The 18,578-nt window shown below is 38.8% G+C and overlaps 1 protein-coding gene across 4 annotated transcripts in view; it reads right to left on the reverse strand.

Annotated features, from left to right (window-relative positions):
* diaph3 (diaphanous-related formin 3) overlaps positions 1–18,578 on the reverse strand; it is a 290,424-nt gene that overhangs the window by 251,343 nt on the left and 20,503 nt on the right. For 3 of the 4 annotated variants that reach the window (XM_060876199.1, XM_060876172.1, XM_060876182.1), the window contains 3 exons: positions 17,739–17,771; positions 6,330–6,500; positions 774–878 (listed from right to left, as the gene is read on the reverse strand). In XM_060876199.1, coding sequence (XP_060732182.1) covers positions 774–878; positions 6,330–6,500; positions 17,739–17,771 — 309 coding nt within the window. The remainder of the gene's footprint in view (positions 1–773; positions 879–6,329; positions 6,501–17,738; positions 17,772–18,578) is intronic. The other variant, XM_060876191.1, reaches the window with a different exon arrangement.

Below are 18,578 nucleotides of genomic sequence, written 5' to 3' on the forward strand. Positions count from 1 at the left end.
AATCTCTCGCAAAATCCTCAGTCCAGCTTGGTCTGGCCAGCTTCCAAAGCACAGGCTGAGATGGTCAAGCTGGTGGCTTTGTAGACTGTTATGTTCCAGTTTCCTCACTACTTAAATTAATTAACAGTTTCTTGAGACTTTCTAATTGCGCGACTGTTTTAATTACTTGTATATGATGTTGCCTTTTTAGTGCCAATTTATATCATTTCTTTCCGTCGACTGAGAGTAAAAGCATTGATCTGTTCATTCAAAAAAAAAAAAAAAAAAAAAGGGAATGCCTTTAACTTCGTATCCATGCAATAATCAGACAGCCAGTCGTGTGGCAGTAGAACAACACGCAAAATGAAATGATGCAGATATAGGTGCAGAACTTTGACAATGAAATACTTTGTCAAATTGGCTGGTTCAAGTATTTCAGAAACTGCCATTTTCATAATTGTATATACACAAATGTGTATTTTTCCTATGCGGCTGTCTCGCTTGTGCCATCAAACAAAAATTAAAAATATAGGGCATGATAAAACGTTCTGGTATCTCAAATAAGCACTTTTTTACAACCGCGTTAAGCAGAAAATCATCTCAGCATGCAAACACACTGAACCTAGAGGCATCTTACCTTATAACCAGTGTACTGTATGTTGTCTGTTGTGTTCGTCTCTTTGTACCGGCGACGAATGTTCATGTGACGAATAAACATCTGAACCTTGTATTAAGAGTATAACTATTTAAACACTATAAGTGCATGTGTAGTGTGTGTTATTTGACAGACTTACAGTTTTAGCTGCTGTGACAATATACTGAAGGACCATCTCTCTCTTTGTGCTCAGGTCCTTCTCTCTGAGTGGAGCTCTCTTCTCTTCATTCAAGTTCATATCCTCCTAAAAAGGCACAGCACGAGCAGGAAGAAAAGTTTAAATGTCAAGTACGTTGAGACACAAAAAAATGTGTTCAACAGTTCAAAGTAAATGTTGGATATTAACATTTATTAACTAAGATCTGCGTAATGAGCACGGGTGGTGGCAAGTCACACAAAGCACCCACTAATTGTTAGATCTGTTGTGTTACAGTCTATTGCAGTCAGCAAAGTTAATTAAACATACAGAATATTTGACCTTTAATGTAAAGACCTAACCACTCAAAACACTTGTTTTTCCCGCCTACGTTCCTCCATAAGATGCAGCTTCAACACCTGCCAAGAGGCAACGTGATAAAAAGGCGGATGAAAACAATGAAAGCGAGAGAGAAAATAACGTGATGAAAGCTCTGTCTCTAAAGCAGCGATCAAAGCCGTAGCCCTGCTGATAATAATAGCAAGAATCAAAGAAAACCTGATGAAACTTCACTACCTGCTGCAGCCTCTTAAAATCTCTAATGGGAGAAAAAAAAATGAAGAAAATCATTAAGAGACACCAAAAATAAAACTCTATGCTTGTCATGTCACCAATGCCAATCAGGCCAAACTTAATTGATCAAATAACTTTGAAAACAACATTAAAACACTGCTGGAGACTTTCTTAATAGTTATTACTGGGGAATAATAATAGAATGGCACAAAACCAAGTCTTTATTTAAGGTTTAAATTTGCAGGAAGGCAATTTTATTGCATGAAGACTGCATAACAGTCTCCACCAGCTTCTAGTCCTGCGGTTATTATCTGACTCCACTTTTATTTTCTGACACCAATTTATGGGTAAGACTCTCTCTCTCTCTGCACTTAGCCGATACACACTAGTGACAGAGAGAAACTGTGCGTCCGTAGGACTTCACCAACACAGTTCAGAAAGTAAAAGGAACTGCACAGAATATCACAAGCACCAACAATGGACTAAGAGAAAGACATTTCAAAATAATGTTTAATGTCTTAACTGGATTTCTGAGTCACTTATTTCTTATTCCTAATCACTTATTTCTCTTTATGATAAATGATTTATGGAAAGTAGTTCAGGTTGGAAGTGTGCTTGAGGCTGCATGGTTAATGGAGACAGCGTGACATGGAGGAAGTTGCTCACGCATTGGGAAAGACCACAGTTATTGCATTTGGCCCTGTTACAATCCTATAGCATGCAAGTCAAGTCAAGAAGCTTTTATTGTCAATTCAACCATATATAGCTGTTGCAATACACGATGAAATGAGACGACATTTCTCCAGGACCGCGATGCTACATGAACAAAGACATGAGCTAAGGACTGAAAGTAAGTTATCCAGCCACATAAAGTGCATCTGTGCAACGTGGTGCAAACGGTGCGAGGCAAAACACTAAGACGATACACAAAACAGCACCAACCAGTGTGCGTACAGTATATTGTACAGTACATTGTGCAAAAATATAGGAATCCGAACAAGACTGTTCTATTTAAAAATGTCTACGCTTTATGTAATGGCAGCAGTTTGAGGAGGTATTATGAGTTGTGCAAAACCGCATCTAAACAGTTTAATATGGTGGTGCTGTAGACATAGATGTAAACTGGGTGAGTGTGTATTTGGTGCAGATCAGTTCAGTCCACACAGTGGAGTGTGTGTGTTTACATAAACCTGGGCCTTGTATTGTTAAGAACTCAAATATAACGTGCAAACGTCTGCACACTCAACAGGACTGTGGTCTTAAAGTGTTGTGTAATTTATGAACTTCTAGGTAAGTTTTTAATAGCTTTTAATTAAATGAAGACTTAGCATGTTTTTTTTTCTTTTCAGGTCCTTCTCAACTTCTCTAATTGTAGCTAAGCATCAGAGTATACTGTAGATTAGGGCTGTGATTGGACAGTGATTGCATTTCAGTGTGGTATGACTGAAACACATGATGAAAGTCATACAGCTGGGACTTACATTCACTTTTGTCAGGACGTCAGCATTTAATTCATAAATGCAGAAATTCCCAAACTTCCAAGAACAGCGTGAGCAGCCCCAAAGTAATTAAAGTCACATGGTAGTGTTTTCTCTGCACAATTGTATGCACACAACATTATTTGTGCCAATGTTTCTGCTTCACTCCCTGTGCCTGAGAAGACAGAAGGTGCTTCACATTTTGTTGCATCCTAACAAAGTGCTCATGATGAGACCTAAACAGGGACATTTACCATCATCTTATAGCCAAGTGATTCCACTGACTTGTTAGAAAAGACTCAAATTTTAACCAGCTTCAGTTTCAAAGCAAACTGAAAAATCACTGAAGGTCTTTTGTTGAGTTTCTGAGTGCTGTGAACACAAACACAACAGTACACATACATCGAGGAGAAACACTTCAATACCTACTTTAATGTGTATTTAACACATTTGTAATACGGACTAAATGCATGTATTCATAAGCGTAAAGAGGCGCTTTTAAAAAGCATTCAGGCACCGCAAATGACCAGCATTAGCATTTTGTTACAACGATCTTGCGAGCAGTTCCAGCTGTGAGATGTCTGTGGTATGAGATAATTAGCTTGTTGGTTGCGCAATTTGGTTTAGTCTTGCCCCCATTTGTCTTAGCAAACTTTCTCTAAATCCCCAATGTTACATGGGTACCTCTGATAGACCCCCAGAAATTTTCAATGGCAGACTCAGGAGTCAGGAGATTGATGAGATCATGCAAGGCCACGATTGAATTATTGTGTCTGTATGTTTGGGGTTGTTGTCTTGTTGAAACATCCATCCATCCATTACGTTCTCCTGTAATGCCACAGTAGCGTTTACAGAGAAGCTCCATATCATGAAGCTCCCACCACCGTGCTTCACTGTGAGTACAGTGCTCATGGGATCACACGCACATCCCTTATTTCTTCAAACATGAGGAGCTAAAATACTGCCAAAAGTTCTATTTTTTTTATCGTGTCAGTACTTTTTTCTTTTCTTTTCTTTTTTAGCAGAGGAGTTTTGCATGGGGTGTAGGAATGGCGATGGCTGTGGAGTAGTTCATTACTTGTTCCCTGTGTGACACTTGTTCCTGCTGCTTTCAGGTCATCCTGCAGCAACCTGGACTGGATGAATGCATTAAATAACAAAAAGAAAAACCCAGAATTTTGATCTAAGCACAAACATTGATGACTTTACTTGATAAACAACATGAGATGTGGTCTGTGCAGGTATGACGCAGCGAACAGCAAGAATTTGGAGGTTTACAGGCATGGTAGTGTTTAAGAATTGTCCAGAAAGCTTATTTCATGATATGATTTTGTTTTACTGCCTCCTGTTAAAAAGCAGTCTTTTCGTTCTCGTCCACAGGGAACCTACTGTTCTCACTGCCATTTGCTGCAGAGGAAAAGAAAAAAAAAATACTGCTGCAGGCAGGCAACAAACGATTTATTGTCCGGCACCAACCGGAGGCAAGGTGGATACTAATAACAAAAAATTGGCAAACCAATGGGCTTTAATAAGAGAGAAAAAAGTAAAAATTAAAAATAATAAATGCTTTAACTATAGTCATAGTTATCCTAATTCTGTAGGACTGGACATACATGTAATTATACAACTGCCATGTTGGACATTACACATTACCCCATTAATATTTACCCCAGTAAACTAGGTCCTCTCCTGATAATGTCTACAGAGAGCTAAACAATTTATTTATTTATTACTTTGCTTCAACATGCAACCTTTCATGGGAATTAGCAGCAAATTTCTATATTGTGGGCTGCATGGAAACTCCAACAATGTGGAGTTTACAAACTTTACTAACAATGAACACAGTGTTCTTCACCCTGGCATCGTTTCCATTAGTGTCCTAACCCTATGACTTTACTATCCCATGAGTGCTCGACAAAGTGCTGGTTAGGTAAAGAGGAATCTCATCCATTTGTAACTAGAGTGAAGTGATTTCACAACCAGTAGTAAACAAGCAAAGAAAGTAGCGCCTTATTTATTAGATGACCGTGACTTAATCAATCGGTCATTATGTTCCTTATCAGTCATAACGTTCTGGAAGAAAAGGTTGACATTACTCTCTCTCTACTGTCAATCAGGGAGAGAAACACTACCCAATCAAAACTCTTAACATTCCTCAGACTCCTTGATAAATTCAGCTATTTGTCATATAATACCCCGTGTAAGGTGTCAAACATTTCACCACAATCAATCCCATGCACTTTCCTCTGAACAAGTGGATTTATTGACATCTCAAATCAGGACAAGCTACAGGAATTAATAATAAAAAATAAACGCTAATCCTAAGCACAACGCATTTTTCACTAGCTTGCAATACTGTTGATGAAAACATGAAGCCTTTTGCTCTCCCGCTCTGCTTTAAGACATTATTTCTTACCCTAATTTAATCCTGGTTAATTCGGTGCTGCGGTTACACTACATGGCCAAATATATGTGGACACCTGACCGCTGAAAATCCCAATCTAAAACCATGGGATTTAGTATTGATTTGTTCTTCCCTTCCAGTTATAATAAGCTCTGCTCTTCTGGGAAGTCCTTGCACTAGATGTCAGAGTGTGGCTGTTGGGATTTGTGTTCATTCAGCTACAAGAGCACAAGAGGTTGGGCACTGAACTCTGTGCAGGCCATTTGAGTTCTTCCACACTAACCTTAACACACCATGTCCTCATGGAGCTGGCTTTGTGCACTTCAGTGAAGAGAAAGTGTACTACTACTGCATACGAAGACATTCTGTACAACTGTATGCTTCCAACACTGTAGGAAAAGTTGGGCCAAAAAAAAAAAAAAGAAAACAAGTATGGTGTCCACATACTTTTGGCAATATAGCGTATGTAATGACTAAGTATCGTTGAGAACAGAAGATTAAAATTCACAATTACAAGGCAAAACCTGCATAATATGAAATGAGGCTAAAGTTAGTCAGTTAAAGCACAAAGGGAAAAAACTTTCCCTCCATTTCACAATCCCCGAACTTGCTCATCTAAGTCTTATTGTGATGATTTTATGAAGTTGAACTTGCTGAGACCTGGCAACCCTGCATACCATTGAAAGCCAGAGTTGCTGTTTAATTAGCTTTTGGTTCATTATTTCCTGCTAATTGTCTAAAAAGCTCACACAAACCTCGTAATGATTACATGCCGTTACTCTGATTAATGTTTTCATCAATTAAAAATGGAAGTCATATATTCAGGAAACCCTTATTTTTGTACTCCATATCAAAACACCTACATATCATATCAAATTTTAATGTTTAACATTACAGCCCAGAAATGTGGAAATCTTGGATGCCCCAGGACAGCAAACCTTCCACGTCTATCACAGCTTTAACAGGGTTCAGAGGTACCGATCTGCGTGTTTACATGTTATTTCACCACGGGGTAGAGCACAAACTGTAGTCAGCATTAGCCTGGACAACACTATCTTAAAGCAATGTCCTCAACTTAGATTTGTACAAGGCTTCCAAACTTACCATCATTTTCTCAAAGAGAGCAAGAATTTCCTTCTCTGAAGTGATCCTGGACGACAGGTCCTCAAACTCACAGGAGGTGGACCACTCATAGGAGGACTGCTTGTTCATGTGGGAAAGCTGCGTTCTCTCCTTCTTACTGCCTGGGATACGAATACTTGCAAATCGATCCCGCTGGGTAAAAAGAGAAAAAAAAAAAAGGAAAACCGAGAGATGTCAAATATTACTTATTACAGTAAAGGAAAGTTTTTAGCTCATAACATGAAATGAGTGAAATTCTAGGTGTGTAACGATACAGTCAAGACAAAGTGTGATTCGTTATGTTGGCCTTACGATTCGAAATCAATCCGATTCTCAGAATATTTAACAAATGTTCAATGAAGAATAAGTATGACTGAAATTTATCAAAGACTTTACATTCAAATCATAAACAGCAAAATGTACATGTTCGTTATAAAATTAGTGAATTAATTAATGTATCGAGGTTGATTAAATACTCAAACACTCTCACCTCAAAGGCAAGAACATGGCTGTGTTAATATATAACCCCTAATTTTTTTTTTCCCCACAAAATAATCATGTGCTCTCTATAGGTGTGTCTTAATCAGCTTGCTAGCTCCCTAAACAGTGAACCAGTAAATGGTGTTTAAAGGAGTTGCTATTAAGGGGTGCTAGTAAGGACCCTGGATCACTACACAATGAGCCACTGACAACTCATAACTTAGCAAATAATTAATATATAAGTATATACATAACATTTTGCTCTCTCATAAACCCTATATATTTAAACTTTATGGATTGAACAGATTGGGACCTCTGGTGTTCAAACCGTCTGACTGCATCAGACAAGTAATTAAAGGTGGGGTCTCCGTTGTTTGAAAGCCAATGTTGACATTTGAAATCACCAAAACAAACACGCCCCCAACCCAAATGGGTCCCACCCCCTGTATTGATAGCTCTACCCCACACATACATACGTAACCCAGGCAACTAATGGAAAGAAATGTGTCTTTATCATAGCTGAAGGGAAGAACAATACAATTGCAGATAAAAACGAGCAAAAATGACACACAAGCATAATCATGCAAAGGACGGCATATAATAGTTCTGTGAAACAAAGCAAAACCAACGTTACTCACCTATCGAGAAGGAAAAAATGAGCAGAAAGGGGCGGGTCTTGTCGATTTGGGCGGAGAGAGTGTTCAGTGCGCATGTGTGACATTAACAGAAAGCGGTTTTAACATTAACATGGAGGTTAAAAACAAAGAAAGAAAGCGAAGAAAGGCTTACGATAAGACAAGAAGTAGGACCCGTGTTAATATAGGATCAGCTTTCCAGCGCTGGAGAGAACTGCAGGAGCAGGAAGTTGGCCGCATATTCACACATTGGAGTTTCCCGAGTCAATAACTCCTGAGCTAAACACTGTTACTAGCAAAACACGGTTGTAGCTGCATCTCTACATTACTACGATAGAAAAGAGGTGTTATTTGTGTAGTAACAGCGTTCTGTTCTCTCCAGTGCTGGAAAGCTGATCCTATATTAACACGGGTCCTACTTCTTGTCTTATCGTAAGCCTTTCTTCGCTTTCTTTCTTTGTTTTCATCCTCCATGTCAATGTTAAAACCACTTTCTGCTAATGTCACACATGCACACTGAACACTCTCTCCGCCCATATCGACAAGACACACCCCTTTCTTCTCATTGGCTACATGTTTGTTTTGTTTTTGTTTAGTTTGTCGGCCCGACGCAGTTTTCTGAAGCATTTCTCAAGCAACGGAGACCCCACCTTTAATAGAATTCTGATTTCTACAATGTGAACATTTGTTTCACACATTTCTGCAGTATAATATGTCATTACGCCCGGTTGTTATGAAGTTTACGGTCATAATAGGACACGCTTTGTACACAATGTGAAGTCATGGCATCATTGAAATTGTTAACGGTGTAGCATCTACATTACTAATCGTGACACTTTTCAACCGTGCACAAGCCGCTGCAGAGTTTAATTAAAGCTCCGTGATAAAAAAAAAAAAAAAAAAAACCGTGTCATATGAATGAAATGGATGTCTAACACAGAGCCAGTGCATCTCAGAGTTGCTCCGTATCCCTGGACTGATTTATACTGAGGGAAGACTCCCACTTCACAAAGATAATGATTTCCTAATTGAATTAGATTCGTCAGCAAGCTGTTTGCTCCCTTGGTCCCTAGTTGCACCTGCAGGGAAGTTAGATGTTATTCCCAGGTGGTGATTTTTTATTTATTTTATTTTGGGTGCAAATAATTCTTATCTTTCGGAGAATCTTATCCTTCAGAATATTTTTCCACAGAGTCCATCAACCGTGTTCAGACAAACAGCAATGTCACAGGTGTAAAATTAATACCTTATATATGGAGAAGCAACATACAAAATTTCTGCAGTATTTACATAGCGATGCATAATGCAAGGGACGTGAGGCGACAGAATCGTCACTCTCGACAGCTTAATTTGGTTTGCAGCTGCCCTAAAGCTCATATCACAACTTTGACTGATGGTGAGGATCGGTTTAATCACACGGTTCTGTCCACGGCAAAGGACGGAGTATTTGCTATTCAGATCTCATTACCAGGGAACAGATAAATAAATAAATATGGAGAGCAGGCGCCTTGATAACAGAAGCAGGCATCAGAGCACCCGTAATACGGGCTGCTCAGAAAAGATGAAGTGCTTCTCAGGGCTGTTTAGGTGTTTGTACGTCTCTGGCTCACTCACCCACAATATCCTCCTCTTTCTTTCTCTGAAAGAGCCTTTGATGTTACTACTAATGGCTCCATTTCCTTTTATTCCTTCTATCCACTCCATCAGGCACCTCTTAAGTAATTCTGCCTGCACCTCTGAAACAAATCCACCATATTCAACCATCCAGTTCCATATTCCCCCTGAAAACCCTTCCATTACCACAGCACATCAAACACACCCTAGAAATCGTCACCCTTTACTCTTCAAAAAACCATATCTAAGCTCATTTATTTATCACACACATATATGTATTTGTTTATATGACATGCGTCTGTCCGACAACATAAGTGCCTGGTTCCACAGTGTGCTCCTGCTAGGCTGTTCACATAATAAAGCTGATTATCCTATTCCAGTGACTACACTCCCTCTGGCATTAAAAGTCTGTGTGAATCAATATCAACCCAAGACAAACAAAAACACATTTGCCAATCGATACCAGGAAAGAAACAGCACATATTATACAAAAAAAAACAAAAAAAAAACAAGAAAGATTTAGAACAAAGGAGAACAACAGAGAGCACGGAATAATAAGAGACGGCTCAGTGGGTGTGGAATTAAAGAAAGGAAGATTTAAAGCGTAGTGCGCAAGAGTTGATACAGACAAAGAGTAGGAGCAAATGGAACATGAGACTGCACTGTGAATTACAAAGAGACAAAGAAAGGAATGAGGATGATTGCATCACCAAATTCCAGCAAATTACTAATTCACAACTTGATTAAGAATTCCATAGAAAAGTGGTTTAAATGAACGGGTTTCTCAAAAGGCCCTCAAGAAACGTCTGTCCACTCTGGTGGTTATTTACAGTCGTTAAAAACAGGGCTGCTATGTACTTGAGAGGGGAACAGCACACGCGTGTGTGTGTGTGTAGTATGTACATATATCACACACTGCTGCAAATCCATGGGTTCTGGTCGTATTTGTCCCAGTGAAAATGTGTCGCGTATTTCACATCATATGTTACCTTATAATTTAGTTCAATACTCAAGTGGTTTAAAATAAGTGTAACCGTACACAGAAGGCTTTTATAGTCACTTTCTTCCACATTTTTATGGGAGCTCATCTCTGAATTTTAAATTTATTCTCTGGATTCATTTGATCTAAGCCCTTCAGTCTAGCTACAGCTATACCATGTACCTGTAATAAATAGACTGATGAGTCACTAGCTATTTGCCTATAAAAGCGTAACAAGTCTGAAATGCCCCGTTCAGCATCGTCATCCATTAACATGCACACGAGTCGATTGAGAATCTCTCCAGAAGTTGCATATTTAAATCTGGAGCTTTTTAACGATCTGTCACTGAACCTTTCTCCATCGCTGTCATCAAGTCCTGTTTATTTGCTCCTATGCAAGAATGCAATGCTTTTCACTAATGCTGGTCAGTGAAACTCAAACTTTTCAAGCATGATAGATAGATATATATATATATATATATATGTATATATGTATATATGTATGTATGTATGCATACATACATACATACATACATACATACATACATACATACATATATATATATATATATATATATATATATATATATATATATATATATATATATTGTATAATATATTGTTATATTATTATATTGTATTATAATATATTGGAATTAGCCTTTGCATAAAAACTAAATTAAACAGCCAGCTATTTCATCTTGCTAATACGTTATAAGTGAATAATTTGTTTGCACACAATAGTTGACTATTAACTTTGGCTATATATATATATATATATATATATATATATATATATATATATATATATATATATACATATATAATATATATATATGTATATATATATATTATATATGTATATACATATATATATATACATACATACATACATAATATATATATATATAGACTGATGTGTATATATATATATATATATAGCCAAAGTTAATAGTCAACTATTGTGTGCAAACAAATTATTCACTTATAACGTATTAGCAAGATGAAATAGCTGGCTGTTTAATTTAGTTTTTATGCAAAGGCTAATTCCACTAATAACCTGCTAACTACTAATAACTTATTGCAGCAAGCCACAATGCACTGCACACCTGGCATCTGGCTAAAGAGACTGATTTAATGTTCTGTTTATTTCTGACACAATTAAACTCATAGAAATCTTGTCGACTGATTCCAGACCGGCTTCGGTGCTAGCGTCCGACTTTAGATTTCCTCCGAACGGGTATTTAAGGTGTTCGTGGTAATTTGTATAAAAGTTATTTGTCCATGTAACACTGAGATCTCCAAGCTGCAATGCTACAAGTCATCAGATTAATTATTTTTATTGCAAATCGATATGCAAGATCTGAAGTCAATTTTTAATTAAGCATTTACATTTAGTACTGTTTTAACTAATACTGATTTAATTGTTTAAAAATTAGTACGCATTAGTACTTGGCAGAAGCGCTTGTTGCTGAGTAAAAGCTTTCTGTGTGTGATGGTAAGTTCCTACCAGCTCTGCATACTGTTATTTTATTGTTTATTTTTAGAGATTTCCCCCATTTGTCTTTACAGACTCGCTCCAGGATGGTTGGTGGTTGGTTGTTCACTGCTATTTTTAAACAGTGTCACAGATTCTCAGTATTATTCAGATCTGGACATTGACTTTGCTAATATACACCTTATATTTTTAATTGCTAAGTTTTAACAATCCTGATCTTTAGTGTTTGTTGGTTTTTTAGCGTATTCTCTTGTAAGATCTCTTGTATTTTGTGCCATACATTTTTCTTTTAGGTTTGACATAAAGCCCAGGTTTTGAGGATGTGTTCCCAAGAGAATGATGCTGCCACCACCACATATCACTGATGGTGTTAATTAAAGGTGAGGTCTCCGATGTTTGAGGAATGCTTCAGAAAACTGTGTTGGGCCGACAAACTAAACAAAAATCAAAACAAACGTGTAGCCAATGAGAAGAAAGGGGCGCGTCTTGTCGATATGGGCGGAGAGTGTTCAGTGCACATGTGTGACATTAGCAGAAAGTGGTTTTAACATTGACATGGAGGATAAAAACAAAGAAAGAAAGCGAAGAAAGGCTTACGATAAGACAAGAAGTAGGACCCGTGTTAATATAGGATCAGCTTTCCAGCACTGGAGAGAACTGAACGCTGTTACTACACAAATAACACCTCTTTTCTATCGTAGTAATGTAGAGATGCAGCTACAACCGTGTTTTGCTAGTAACAGTGTTTAGCTCAGGAGTTATTGACTCGGGAAACTCCAGTCTGTGAATATGCGGCCAACTTCCTGCTCCTGCAGTTCTCTCCAGCGCTGGAAAGCTGATCCTATATTAACACGGGTCCTACTTCTTGTCTTATCGTAAGCCTTTCTTCGCTTTCTTTCTTTGTTTTTAACCTCCATGTCAATGTTAAAACCGCTTTCTGCTAATGTCACACATGCGCACTGAACACTCTCTCCGCCCAAATCGACAAGACCCGCCCCTTTCTGCTCATTTTTTCCTTCTCGATAGGTGAGTAACGTTGGTTTTGCTTTGTTTCACAGAACTAATATATGCCGTCCTTTGCATGATTATGCGTCATTTTTGCTTGTTTTTATCTGCAATCGTATTGTTCTTCCCTTCAGCTATGACAGACACATTTCTTTCCATTAGTTGCCTGGGTTACGTATGTATGTGTGGGGCAGAGCTATCAATACAGGGGTGGGCCCATTTGGGTTAGGGGCGTGTTTGTTTTGGTCATTTTATGTCAACATTGGCTTTCAAACATCGGAGACCCCACCTTTAATGTATGGCCTGTGTTACATTTCCACCTCACATGTTGCTTTGAAACTTGCACAAATATAGTATCCTGATTGCATCACACCAAAGAAAAATGTTTTTTTTTCCTAGCCACCATCCAGGGCTCTTTGAAAGGCTGTGCGATGCACCTTCAGTTCACTCTCAGCCAACATCCTCAGAGACTCCTTCAGTCTTACTGCAGCTTCCCTCACTATCTTATACGCTTTTGAGGGACAGCCTCATCTTGTAGGTGCCTGGGTGGTGTGATGAGGCTCCTACTTCCTCACTACTAGTCCAACAGTGCTTACTGGAATACAGAACCTCTTAAATAGAACTTTGCACCCTATTCGTAAGTTATTTTTTATCCTAAACTTAGACTTGTCATTGTCAGATGAACTTGAGCCTCATTAAATATTTTTCACCTTGAGTTTCATCTGGAAGTTTCAGCTTTTAATTTTATTTGAAATGCCTACTGACTGATAACTCGTGCGAGTTTGCTGCCAACGGCTTCCTGAAACGGAGTTAAATCATTTGAATCTCTTATTAATCATGCATTTCGATATATTGGTATAGCACAGGGGTCACCAACACGGTGCCCGCGGGCACCTGGTCGCCCGCAAGGAGCACTTAAGGCACCCGCGAGGCACGTTCTAAAATAGCACTGGTCAAAATATAGCTAAGCCTAAAAAAATTTTCTTGCTGTAGTTTTTGAATAAAAAACGCTTGCATTAACGTAGATTTTAAAATGACGATACTTGATTTCATTTTATTTAATAAAAAAAATGAAAACAAAAATGTTTTATGTATATAACGAACTTTTCTGAAGTCAAATGTCAATATCGCGCGCATGTCACGTCCGACTCCTGACACAAGGAAGTGGTGCAGCAGAGATGAGGAGTTGGTTGTGATTTACCCCCCCAAAATGGCAGAAAAGCGACAGAAAACATACCATTTTCACGGTGTTTGGGAGGAAGAGTTCTTTTTACGTCAGTCAAAGAAAAGTGTGTGTGTCTCATTTGCGGGACAACTGTTGCGACAGCAAAGCGGCACAATGTGGCGAGACACTTCAGTCTGCGTCACGAAAGTTTCAATGCTAACTACCCACCCGGCGGCGCATTAAGGACAGAAAAAGCTGCTACAAATCCTTTCATGCAAGTGGACATGACATGCACTGCTGAGCAACTAAGTGCTCTGTTCAAATTGGATGCTGGACAGGTAGAGATAGAAATCCTAACGTTTTCATCCTAATCCTAACTTTCAGTGCCTTGTGGACACAGAAAAGTGCAGTGGTGTACTGTACAGTATGCACAGCAGCTATGAAATTTGCATGCCTTTTTGGTTCAACCTATCTCTGTGAATCAGCCTTTTCTAAAATGAACTTTATCAAGAACTAACACAGAACACGCCTTACTGATGCACATTTACAAGACTCACTCAGACTTGCAGTGTCAAACTAGATTTGTAAAGTTCGTCGAGACAAACTTTGATGTTGGCTTTGACGGTGCAAGTATTCGCAAAGGCCGGTGCTTTTTGGAGGCGAGTGGACATAAGGGTTAGTGTTACTTTTGGAGGCAAGTGGACAGAAAGATTGTGAAAGCTACTGGACCGCTAGGGTGCCAATACTTTTGGAGGCGAGCGGACATGAGCATGTGACATGATCCGAATACCCATGAGGCAGTTCCCCTCATTGTGCTGAGTGTTTTGATATGTCACATGTCCATGTTGTGCAAATTTTTTATTTTCACGTGATGACACGTGACGACACGTGACGTGACGTGACCATAACACACGTGAGGCACTTCCCCTCATTGGGCTGAGTGTTTTGATATGTCACATGTCCGTGTTGTGCAAATTTTTTATTTTCACGTGATGACACGTGATGACACGTGACGACACGTGACGTGACGTGACCATAACACACGTGAGGCACTTCCCTTCATTGGGCTGAGTGTTTTGATATATGACATGTCCATGTTGTGCTAATTTTTGATTTCGCTTATTTTGGGGGCGGGGCTACACGTGACGTCACGTGACGTGACCAAAATACACGTGGGGCAGTTCCCCTCATTGTGCTGAGTGTTTTGATACGTCACATGTCCATGTTGTGCTAATTTTTGATTTCGCTTATTTTAGGGGCGGGGCTACACGTGACGTCACGTGACGTGACCAAAATACACGTGGGGCAGTTCCCCTCATTGTGCTGAGTGTTTTGATATGTCACATGTCCATGTTGTGCAAATTTTTGATTTCGCTTATTTTGGGGGCGGGGCTACACGTGACGTCACGTGACGTTACCAAAATACACGTGGGGCAGTTCCCCTCATTGTGTTGAGTGTTTTGATATGTCACATGTCCATGTTGTGCAAATTTTTTATTTTCACGTGATGACACGTGACGACACGTGACGTGACGTGACCATAACACACGTGAGGCACTTCCCCTCATTGGGCTGAGTGTTTTGATATGTCACATGTCCATGTTGTGCAACTTTTTGATTTCGCTTATTTTGGGGGCGGGGCTATACACGTGACGTCACGTGACGTGACCAAAATACACGTGGGGCAGTTCCCCTCATTGGGCTGAGTGTTTTGATATGTCACATGTCCATGTTGTGCAAATTTTTTATTTTCACGTGATGACGCGTGACGACACGTGACGTGACGTGACCATAACACACGTGAGGCAGTTCCCCTCATTGTGCTGACTGTTTTGATATGTCACATGTCCATGTTGTGCAAATTTTTTATTTTCACGTGATGACACGTGACGACACGTGACGTGACGTGACCATAACACACGTGAGGCACTTCCCCTCATTGGGCTGAGTGTTTTGATATGTCACATGTCCGTGTTGTGCAAATTTTTTATTTCACGTGATGACACGTGACGACACGTGACGTGACGTGACCATAACACACGTGAGGCACTTCCCTTCATTGGGCTGAGTGTTTTGATATATGACATGTCCATGTTGTGCTAATTTTTGATTTCGCTTATTTTGGGGGCGGGACTACACGTGACGTCACGTGACGTGACCAAAATACACGTGGGGCAGTTCCCCTCATTGTGCTGAGTGTTTTGATATGTCACATGTCCATGTTGTGCTAATTTTTGATTTCGCTTATTTTGGGGGCGGGGCTACACGTGACGTCACGTGACGTGACCAAAATACACGTGGGGCAGTTCCCCTCATTGGGCTGAGTGTTTTGATACATGACATGTCCATATTGTGCTCATTTTTGAGTTCGCTTATTCTGGGGGCGGGGCTACACGTGACGTCACCAGTATACCCGGTGGGGTGCCAATACTTTTGGCAAAAAGTGGCTACTGAGGGTTTGGACATTTCATGTCAATACTGCAGTCATTATGGGATTCTACTTATTATTATACTGCATAGAACACAGGAGAGAAGCCGTGCCTGAGCTCTGCGCACGCTGCGTGTGTGAAAGCTTAGAGGAATTTTAGGAATTCCCCATTCAAGTCTATGGGACGTTCCATCGTCGACTACGGGAAAACCGAAAGTTCCGTCGGAACGCCGAGTCCGGAACTTTGTCCGGAGTAACGTCCTAAAGAACCTGTCCGAGTTTGGTGTAAATCGCTCGAAAACTTGCCGAGTTATAAACCTCCAAAATTTATAATGGAAGTGGATACGAAAAAAGGCCACTTTGAGCTTCCGTACCGGGAATGCCGGAATTCCGATCGCTTAGAAAAGTAGTAGCAACAAACTTCAGACCAGGGTCTACGACATATCCGAATTTGGTGCATGTGGCTCGAAAGCCCTAGGACGAGTTACTCTTGATAAATTTGTGGCTAAGAATAATAATAATAATAATATTAATAATAATAATAATAATAATAATAATAATAATAATATTAATAATAATAATAATAATAAGCTTATAAAGGAAATCAGAATGTTGGCTTCTACAAAGCCAACATAATTATTCACCAGATTACAGTACAATGGTGAGCAGAATGCAGTGTTCATTGAAAACACCATAACATTAAACTAAAAATGGTGCACAGAAATGTGAACATTTTTTGAAAATTTTTTGACTAAATTACTTGTGAATATTCCTTCCGTCATTGTTGTATAAATCATTGTTAATAATTGTGGAGAATAATTAACATTGACATGTGAGCAGTCTCTTCACCATAATATTATTATTTTTAATAATAATACTACTAATAATAATAATAATAATAATAATACTAATAATATTAATAATAATAATAATAATACTAATAATATTAATAATAATAATAATAATACTAATAATATTAATAATAATACTCTTTTTATTATTATTATTAAAAAGAGATCGGTGCAATTTTGCTCTTGAGGAGGTTTGTATCAAACCGGTAGCCCTTCGTACTACTCAGTTCCCTTGAAGTAGCCCTCAGTCTTAAAAAGGTTGGTGACCCCTGGTATAGCAAATAACATTAAAAACAGTGGGATGTCCCAACTATAGGCCTGATAAAATCTATTACAAGATTAAAGCAAAAGCAAACACAGAGGATGTTTAGATGCAGTCTCGAGGTCAGTAATAAAGCATGCTTTACAAGAGAACAGCGTTATTAAGAGGAATTTCTAATGTCAGTGGAAGAGCAAGGACAGCTAACGCTGGACAAAAGGCTGTTGCATGATTTTTAGACAAAAAGCTTTTCAGATCTGTGCAGCTGCTTCACTGCTTAAATATAAATAACATAATTAGCTACCAGGCTTTCACATGTATTTTTTTTTTTACAGCAGAAATAAACAGCAGAGTTAGTAGTGAAAAGTCAGACTCCCAGAGATTGGGCTAATAAACAGTCACGGCTCATCAAAACAGAGGTAGCAGCATGATGTTAGTGAAAACGGCATCAAAAATCACAAGAAAAAAAGATCTTACCACATCATCAGTAAGAGTTCTGATGTTTAAGGGCTACAAACAGAGAGAAGAATGTGATTAGAATAGAAGAAACACCAGACCTTCATTTGCAAAACTGTTGTATGCTGAACACAGTAGGAGAAATGATCTGATGTACAACATGACTTTTCAGATTTAAAGGATTACTGTTTCTCTTTCACAAACTCTGTAACCTGTGGAAGTACACAAATCCACCCTGAACTAAATGTAAAAAAAACACCAAAGACACTGAAGTAGGTTAAATGATGGTGTGTGTACAGGGACTGAATCTGATGTCAAACTGGCGCTTATGCTTCAGTACAGTGTAGCTGAAGCGCTCATACAGTGAATATAAAAGGTCTACACACCCGTATAAAATTGCAGGTTTTTAAATCTAAAGACAGAACTAAAACCTCAGACTTATGTCATCTTTTATACAATATTATACAAAAAAAAAGACGTATTTAATTATTGAGAATATTTTAAATAAAAAAAAAAAAAAAAAAAAAACTTAGAACAGCTTGATTACACCCTCAAGCACTTTTACCTTTATTACAGCGAGTCTTTGTGAATAAGTCTCCATTTCGCACATCTAGACTGGAATTTTATAGCACAAGTTCCTTCAGATTGAGATGCTCTGTATTGCCTTTGTGCCAAACATACATTTTAGAATTAAGTCCAAAGACAACTTAGACCATAACACATTTCCCTATATGATTTGGGGTGACTGAGTGAATCTTTAGACGGGTTTAAAATATTCATCATCATCTTGCCACCTTACCCCACAGCCTCTTGGTAGCCTCCCAGATAAGTTTCCTCCTCGGTACCTTTCAACAATTAAGG

The sequence above is a fragment of the Tachysurus vachellii genome, chromosome 1, assembly GCF_030014155.1.
Source record: "Tachysurus vachellii isolate PV-2020 chromosome 1, HZAU_Pvac_v1, whole genome shotgun sequence".
NCBI classification, from domain to species: Eukaryota; Metazoa; Chordata; class Actinopteri; order Siluriformes; family Bagridae; genus Tachysurus; species Tachysurus vachellii.